This window comes from Artemia sp. Qi Xiang Cuo, chromosome 7 (genome assembly GCF_049724085.1).
Source record: "Artemia sp. Qi Xiang Cuo chromosome 7, ASM4972408v1, whole genome shotgun sequence".
NCBI lineage: Eukaryota > Metazoa > Arthropoda > Branchiopoda > Anostraca > Artemiidae > Artemia > Artemia sp. Qi Xiang Cuo.
In genome coordinates this window covers 26,871,200-26,880,791 of record NC_142800.1, presented here as the reverse complement: position 1 = coordinate 26,880,791, position 9,592 = coordinate 26,871,200, and the positions used below count along the sequence as shown (strand labels likewise).

General features: G+C 36.7%; 1 protein-coding gene across 1 annotated transcript; it reads right to left on the bottom strand.

Annotated features, from left to right (window-relative positions):
* Positions 1–720: 720 nt before the first annotated feature.
* LOC148950113 (uncharacterized) lies at positions 721–1,782 on the bottom strand. Its single transcript, XM_089091782.1, has one exon. The coding sequence runs from the start codon at positions 1,780–1,782 to the stop codon at positions 721–723; it is 1,062 nt and encodes a 353-aa protein (XP_088947908.1).
* Between the last annotated feature and the right edge of the window lie 7,810 nt (positions 1,783–9,592).

Below are 9,592 nucleotides of genomic sequence, written 5' to 3'. Positions count from 1 at the left end.
TTTCTTGACAGTAGATGTCACTTAGGTCCCCATTCAATGGTTTCTCAAAATATCACATTATAAAGTTGAAAAAGTAAGTAAGGGGTGAACTGTCACTATAATTTTACACTACACTCATAATCAAGATTCAAAAAATTTAAGTAACAAACTGGACTATATCTTCTTATCTGCTCCTATGTCTTGTAAAAACTGCACTACAAGTCGACAAATTTGCATATTAAGTTTGTCATCAGCAATACCTCCCAAAAGTAGATCTAAATTGGGGCACATAGAATTATGTGCAAATAACTTTGCTAAATATTGTCTCTGACGTTGCTAATTATCACAATCTATTAGAACATGCGTAATTATCTCTTCATTGTTGCAATGTTTGCAATGTTCGTCTTCTCCTAAGAATCTTGCACGATAGGATTAAACCCCTGCATGTTGAGATCTTAGACGAAAGATAATAACGCCTTCTTTTTTTGTTAGTTTCTCATATATTTTTAGTCTGTGACTTCTTGTGGTTTTGCAAGTGACAAAGCAATTACCTGACAAGTTCCTATTTTCTTCAAAAGAGAACTTATCTAGGCTCCGTATCACTTTTTCAATCATCTTAACTTCCTTAGGGAGTCACACTCACTAAAGGGGCCTGCCATTTTGGTGGTCTGCTTTGCAGCTCTGTCTGCTGTTTCATTACCGTCAATCCCAACATGAGCTGGCACCTATTGTAGAATAAATTTATGGTTTTTTACATGCGGATGTAAAAACAGAATAACAGACAGTTACTTCCCTAAATGACATCCTGTCTCTAATTACAATGTTGATGGCATCTATGGAGGCTTTACAATCTGAACATATAACAATATTAGGATAGCTCTGCAGATTGGTTCCTATACATTCAAAAGCATTCTTTATAGCAATAATTTCTGCCTGGAATACTGATGTTTCATTTGGTAACTTGAATTGGTTTGTAATTTGCAGCTGTGGGATTACAAATGCAGTCCCAACTGGTGTGTCTTGTCCAGTTTTTGATCCATCTGTATATATATGTAGCAAGTCATGGTAGAAAATTGCCATGTGTAACTTAAAGCTGATTGCAAGATTATATTGACACATTTCACCAATATTATTTACACACTCAAGATGTCTTTGTTCCCAAGGCGGTAATGGCGGGTTATCTGGGACCTTTAGCATATCAGTTATTTTTAAATTGTGGTCAAATTGAGAGCACAGTTGAATAGCTCGTTCAAAGATATGTATTTGATTACGTTTATTTTGACTGTTGGCTGTGATACAGGCGCCTGGTTTTACTATTCTTGATTTTACTGGGTGTCTTTTCTCAGCAGTCCACAGTTTCTTGATATATTTCAAAACTGCAATACTTCTTCTTGTTTCCAAATCCTTGAGGCCACTCTCTGATAACAGTAATGGTATTGGTGTGGTATTTCTTGCTCCAAAGGAAATCCTCAGAGCTGAATTCTGTATGGTATCGAGTCTTTTAAGGGTTGATTGTGGAGCTGATTGGTATATTGTTGCAGCATATTCAAGCTTTGGTCTAATGTATTTTTTGAAAAACTCTATCTGGAATTTGGCTCTGCTGCCCCAAGAGATCCTTGTGAATGATTTCATGACATTTAGTCTTCTAATACATGGCCCTTTAGTGTAATCTATGTGGGGATTCCAATTTAGATTCCTGTCAATAATACAACCTAGAAACTTCATTTGATTAACATATTCGACTTTCCTGCCACCTAAAGTTAATGTTGGAGCAATGATAGAATTTTTTCTGGTTATAAGCATCCCTTTTGTGTTATGAAAGGATAAGTTGATGTCAAAACTGGCTTCCCAATTCTCTAATTGTTGCAATACAGCCTTTATGTTTCTTGTGACTTCACTGATTTTTCTTCCTGTGACCCAGAAAACTTTATCATCTGCAAATATGCTTGCTCTGGATGGTCCATCATCAAGTGGTATATACTAAACTTCGATATTATAGAAATCAGGTCCCAATGCTGATCCCTGTGGTACACCCCTTTTTACTTTCAAGGTGTCAGTAGAGATGGTGTTGCCTACTTTAATACAGATTTCACGGTCTTCAAGGTAACTTTTCACAAATTAATATTTTTCCGCGTATACTACTTTCAATAATACTATTAAAATTTGTCTATGAGTCAAGGAGTCAAAGGAACTCTCTAACATCTAGGAACATGGCAATTATAATGAGTTGATTCTGAATTGTGTATGTGGCATCACCTTTAAAACATACCAGGTTGTCAATGGTGCTTTCATTCTTCCTAAAATCAAACTGATCATATTTGAGGAATTTTCTTTTTTAATTTCCCAGTTCAACCTCCTTTTTACAAGCCTTTTACACTTTGCTTAAAACAGGCAAGAGCGTAATAAAGTGATGGTTTTCAATCATTGAGCAGTCTTTATTAGCTTTAGGAATCATTATTGATGTTGCTGATTTCCAGATTTTTGGGAAATAGCCACTATCCCATGCCTGATTAATTAAGTCAAGGAGGCATGATATCCACACGTCACTTAGATTGGAAACAAATTGAGGGAAAACCATGTCTGATCCAGGAGCAGTTTTTGGAAGGTTGGATATAACATTTTGTATTTCTGCTAAAGTAAATGGCTTATTGTATGGCTCATGTAGTTCTCTTTTGGAAAGTCTGTTGAATTTGGAGGTTTGGCAAATGACAGCAGTTATACCATTATCAGTTTTACCTACTGTTCTGCTGAGCAGCTCTAAACTTGCCTTAGCACTTTCTGATTCAGTGAGAAGAGGATTGCTATTGTGTATCATAGGTGGGTTATTGGTTTTTGGATAGGGTTTGTTTGTTCATCATGTGTCTAAGGAATGAATAAACTTTGTTTGCTGGAGTCTTGAAATCAAGATGCTCCATAAATTCTCTGATATTTTTGTTTTTTGCTGCTGAAACTGATTTTTAAAATTTTGCGTATGATTTTTTCAATTCAATAAGATTGGCTAAGGTAGTTCCAGCACTGTATATTCTGGCTTTTTTCTTAAAAATTTTTTTTGACTCTTCACACTCTCTATTGCACCAAATGCTGCTTTTCACCTTCTTATCAACCCTTCCAGTAAAAGGCACAGACATCTTTGCAGTGTCTCATAATTTTTTCTGAAATAGGAGAATTCTAGCATCAATGGAGGTATCTGTAGTCAAAATGTTTTTAATATGAACTTGATTCAGATTATCTTTAAAAACTGACCAGTTAGCCCTTTTTATCTGAAACCTGTATCCATTACCATGATTTGTTGAAGGTGATCTGCGGTTAGATTGTCTATTTGACTATATTGTTAAATGGATAGGAGAATGGTCACTAAACAGTAATGTTTAAGGTCGGATACAAATGGATATAGTGCTTGCCATACTTGGGCTGGCCATAATCAGGTCAATTGTAGTTTCAACTTGGGATAGAGGATCACGTCTGGTGGGGAGCCCATTAGGTGTTATGAGGCAGATGTTGTTTTCCAGCAGCAACTTTTCCAAGCTTCTTCCAGATGGATTATCTAAGTCACACTTGCACCATACTTTACTATGGGCATTAAAGTCACCCAATATAATCAGATCCTCATTGCTTGGTACTAGATTGTATAGCTTTTTTATTAAATCACCAACAATGGGATTGTTTCCATTTGAATTGAATAAATTTAAAAACCTGCCATCATCTAGTGTTATTTTACAGTCAACAAGTTGCATGCTCCATTGACAGTTTTTTTCTGTATCAACCTCAATACTAGTAAAGTAAATGTTATTTTTAAGCAAATTATAACTCCTCCTTTGGTTCCATTAGTTCTATCTCTCCTGATAATGTTATATTTCTAAAATTCATTCTTGTAGGTGGTTGCAGCCAAGTTTCCTGGATACAGATCATATCTATAGTGTTTTCCTAGCAGGGGTCAAGAATAATATCCTTTTTTTCTTTTCTTATAGATTGAGCATTCCAAGACATTATTTTAAGGGCCATGATGCATATCTAATGAAGCATTATTAAGCAGACAAAAACTTGAAATTTTTTGTTGATTAAGGGGCCTAAATTTAAGTCTTCTACCAACTTACAGAGCTTTTCAATACGAACTGGTAGGCTTAGGCTTGATAAATTCATAAGATCTGGGCTGCATAATAGGCTAATTACTAACTTTTCAGCTGCGTCTGTTTTGGATAATTTTACAAGTCTGTCAGTGATTTGGCTTTGTGGGGTATGATTGATCTGATTGTGATGTAGCCTCCTCTTGTTTAGCACATCAGAAAAGCTTTTATAAGCTATCTGTGCCATACGGAACCCAATTTGATATTTTTCAGCTACTTGGAGGATTCCTTGGTTTTGCTTCCTTACTGGGCACCAATTGGATGTTGATGAGTGACTTCCATTACAATTGGCACACATGTATGCTTTTGGTCTGATTTCAGGGTCTATTATTTTAAGTGGGCACTGGTTTGACGGGTGTTTCTCTGAGCACCTCAAACATATTGACTCTTTAGCTCTACATTCTTTTTGAGTGTGTCCATATTTCTGGCACTTGTGACACTGGAGGACTCTGCGATAGTATTGGTATACCTCCTTTTTCTTCCAAAGCACCAGATATTTGGTGGTAGGGTCCTACCCTCAAAAATAATTAATACTGCAAGGCTATCTTCAAGTTTTTTAGATTCCTTATTGTATCTTTTCTGTCTTATAGCATCTTTCACAGTAGTTGGGGTTTGTAAGCTCTCCTTGATTTCCTCTATGGATAAGTTAAGAGCGATAGCTTTAATTATTCCTCTTACTATAGGTTGAATTCTTTTTGTCCTTAAGGTGATGTTGCAGAGTGTGCTGGTAGATAAAATCTTTTCAGCCTCATCTTCACTTTGTAGATATAAAAGCATGTTCCTTCTTTCTTTCTTAACTTCAAGCTCAAATTTGGAATTCTTCAATATTGTTTGGATTGATTTTGCAATTTCATAATCAGGAGGGAAGTTTTTTCCATTTTCCTCTATGATAATTTCTAATAGCACTTTATAATGTTCTTGTTCTGGGATGATGCTCTGTGTATCTTTGTTGATGTAATTTGCTTGAGGTGTTGCAGATTTCCTTTGCTTACACTTTGCAGCTGGACCTATTTCACTTTCTGGGGACAAGTCTTTCCTTTTTGTGCCAATGTTGGGATTCTGCCCTAGTCTTGGTAATACTAATCCATTTTCATGCACAGCAATTTCTTATATTTCTAATGGATTTCCAGCTGTTCTGAGCTCTTCATCACTGTCATAAGAGGGTAAAGCTGGATAGTACCCTTTATTGAGCACATAATATTTGTTTGTTGTTGGGATGGTGTAATTAGGATAAGTGGGAGGTAAAACATAACTATGAGGGACAGAGCTAGGGATAAGACTTGCAGTTACACATATTTGAGCTGAGCTCCTTCGAATATCAGATGGAGTAAAAATTGTTGAACTTTGTCCATTGGGGAGCATACAAATTAGCGGTTGAGTGTAAGGGGGGTGGAAATTTTGGGTGGGACCAGGTAAAACCTGGTCAGGTAGCTGAAACATTCAGCTAAAATCACAAATGTCATTTTTTTTTTTTTTTTTAAATAGTCAAATTTTTTTTTTTTTAATACAATCCAAACAATCACCAATACTCACAAGAAAATTGTAACTTGAAGAAAAAGATCTTCTATCCAACCGGTTTAATCTTTTCTTCCAGCGAATATAAGTCTACAAACCAGGATTAGAATATTTGAAGCTACAGTGATGAAAGTGGTAAAATATAGGCCCGTTTTTTAGCACTAAGATCTTTTTGCAAAGATTATCGTGTTTAAACTCAGCTATCTTCTAAGATCTTACAGCTCACTGATGTTAGCAAAAAGTGTGAAGAACGCCACTGTTCTGCCATTTAGAACAATGATGAAAGAACTTTGATGATCTACTCATCATTGTTCTCAGACTGCTGATCAGAGCAGAATGATGAAAGACGTTTGCAAAAGAACGACAAAAGATGTCAGTTTTAAGCGTTTTCCGACAAAAGATGTAAGATCTTAGCACATTGATGAGTGAAAAAACAGGCCTTATAGGCCCGTTTTTTTAGCACTAAGATCTTACATCTTTCTGCAAAGATTATCGTTTTTTAACTCATCTTTGTTCTGAGATCTTACAGCTCACAGAGGTTAGCAAAAAGTGTGAAGACCGTCTCTGTTTTACCATGTAGAACAATGATAAGAGAACTTTGATGATATACTCACCATTAGGCCTGTTTTTTCACTCATCAATGTGCTAAGATCTTACATCTTTTGTCAGAAAACGCTTAAAAATGAAATCTTTAAACAAAGATCTTACATCGTTGGCTGTTTTTGTGCAAACGTCTTTCATCATTCTACTCTGATCAGCGGTCTGAAAACAATAGGCCTGTTTTTTCACTCATCAATGTGCTAAGAACTTACATATTTTATCAGAAAACGCTTAAAAGTGAAATCTTTGAACAAAGATCTTACACCTTTGGTCGTTTTTGTTCAAACGTCTTTCATCATTCTGCTCTGATCAGCGGTCTGACAACAGTGATGAGTAGATCATCAAAGTTCTCTCATCATTGTTCTATATGGCAGAAAGATGGCGTCTTTCACGTATTTTGCGAACATCAACGAGCTGTAAGATCTTAGAACAAAGATGAGTTAAAAAACGATAATCTTTGCAGAAACATGTAAGATCTTAGTGCCAAAAAACGGCCCTAATGATGAGTAGATCATCAAAGTTCTCTCATCATTGTTCTATATGAAAAAACAGTGGCGGTCTTCACACTTTTTGCCAACATCTGTCAGCTGTAAGATCTTAGAACAAAGATGAGTTAAAAAACGGTAATCTTTGCTGAAAGATGTAAGATCTTAGGTGTAAGATCTTAGTGCTAAAAAACGGGCCTATTGTTCTCAGACCGCTGATCAGAGCAGAATGGTGAAAGACGTTTGCACAAAAACGACCAAAGATATAAGATCTTTGTTCAAAGACTTCACTTTTTAGCGTTTTCTGAAAAAAGGTATAATATCTTAGTACATTGATAAGTGAAAAACAGACCTATAGGCACTCCGAAAACCGGATAAAGATTTGCTAGACGTTTTCCCAAGAAATTGCCTTCGGATTGTTCTGGATATCCGGCTGACAGACCGTATTTCAAACCGCAGGCTGTATGAAAAGTGTAGTTCAATCCCGGTTTCTAGGGCTTTCATGAGAGAAAGGTTGAGATTGGCTAGGGCACGTTCTGTGGATGAAGGATGACAGATTGGCAAAAATTGTCGTTTTTGGCCAACCGCCTAGGGCTAAACGGACAGCAGGTCGTTTGCAGTTGGAATGGGAGGATGTCATAGAGATTTAAAGGAAATGGGAACTTCCAGGGAGGGTGTAAAGAGGGAGGCTATGAATAGACTGGGATGGAGGTGGAGCATGCATAGCTGTGTTGGCCTCAAACGACTTGGTACTGCCTTGAGTTGTTAGTAGTAGTAGTAGTAGTTGTAGGAGTATTGAATATTATAAATATTTTAATAACAAATGCTAAATTATTGAAAACATCAGTGCCGGCCCGAAAATATTATGGCATCTGCCAATTTTTCATATGGAGATGTTCCGGCGGAATTATTCAGGGGCTATTTTCCATGTGTTTTGATTTCTGGGAAATATTTCCATGGAAGGGGTATTTCTGGAGAAATCGAAAATCCAATTAGAGATTAAAGTCTTATTGAAATGAAAGAATGCTTATGAGAATTTTTCAGGCTGAATCGTCTGCAAGCTATTTTACAAGGCGGGGGATTCTCAGGGAGGATGGAACTTGGCTAGCGCTTGGCTAGACATTGAGTTCTAGCCTTTAGAATTCAATGTCTAGGATTTTCGATTAAAGCCAATCAGAATATGTCAAGATCCACTAATTTCATCATTTTTGTTTATATTTGTAAATTGAAATTTAATTTTTGCTATCTCATTGATTTTTTTTTCATTTTAGGCAAATATGCTACGCATGACAAAATAATGAAGAACACTAAGGTAATTGCTTCGCTTTTCTGATCTATTTGCTTGTGATAGTAAAAATAGTGATTATAATTTTTGAAAGTTTTGCCCACATAAGCTCTGTTGATTGGCTAGAAATGAGAATTTGAAACTAAATTTGTAATTTTAGCTAAGCACTGAATTTTACATGTGAACGGTCGTTGCCTAGACATTGGATTCTGGCTAAAGACGTGTATAGACATGGGATTCTAGCTAGACACGCTTTTGAACGCCGCTTAAAGGTACTATATAGTATTATAAAAGTACTTTATAGTACTAAAAGGTAAATATGTACTAAAAAAAGATCTGTTTCTGTTGATGCCTGAATTAGGCAGGTTTATTTTAGTTTTGACAAGATTTTGGAAGGAACTAAATTTCAGCTGGGGGAGGGGGAGGCAAATCGAGACCTGGAGAGGACAGTTGCCCCCTACTGTTCCATAGCAAATTATGCCCCTGGTCCGGAGTGACCCCTTGCCTGGGATAACACCGGTCTCGTATCTTTTTTCCCCTTGAAAGCAGGGTCCATTTAGCCATACAAATACTTTCTAATTTCTATAAATGCTATTATATTTCATAAAGAGATCCATTTTCGCCTTGTAAACGTAAGAAGTTGGAATTTGTTTAACTTCTCTCATCAAGGCTCTTGCGTTTCGCTCCGTCTTATGGTTATGTTGACAAAGCTCTTATTTAGGGTAAACAAGCCCAACGGAGTCCAGTATGAAGGGGAGAACGTAACGCCAAAGCGCAATATGAATTATCCTTAAAAGAGAAAAAAACGTAGCGGACACTTATGACAAACGGAAAAAAAGAATATTTTGCCCTTCTTCCCCAAACGGAAAATTCCAAGTCCCTCTACTTTCTGACAAAAAATTAAGAGTTTCAATTCGATCTCCAAGCCGTGAGATTAAACAGGTATACACATTAAACTATATCTAGAATGTGTTGCTTTTTAATTAAACATACTGACTGTATACAGTTTCTGTAGTGAGAAATACTCGCTTGCTTTCGGACATTGAGAAAAAACGCATACTCTCTTGCGAGCACTGGCAACCTACTGACCCTTCAGATCCCGTCGTTCTCTTCGGGGATGCTTCAGGCACCTGTTTTAATATATCATTATAGTTTTCAGATTTGTGATTTACTGAGAGTTACGAACACTTACCATTTATATAAAGTAAGCTGTCATAGCGAACATGTAAAGTAACGTTTCAGGAAGAACCTCGTAGTCTTTTCTAAAGAGAGTGCGTGATCGTGAAAGATTCAAAGTGGTCTGGATATGGAAAAGACTCGCAACTCCCAATTTCGCGGGGTTATAAAATGCAGCTGCCTTAAGGCTAATGTCAGGGGCGGATCCAGGATTTTTTAGGGGGGGGGGGCAAGATAGGTTAATCCGATAAACTTGCGTTTGGAGTAAGTTTATTTAACGCAAACTTGCGTTAATTAAGCAAATTACACTACTTTAGACTACGTTAGGGGGAGAGCCCCCCTCTGGATCCGCCACTTGCTAATGTACTTATATTTTCAACATCACAGAGATAGAGAGACCAGGCGAATTTGAAACACGCCCATTTGTA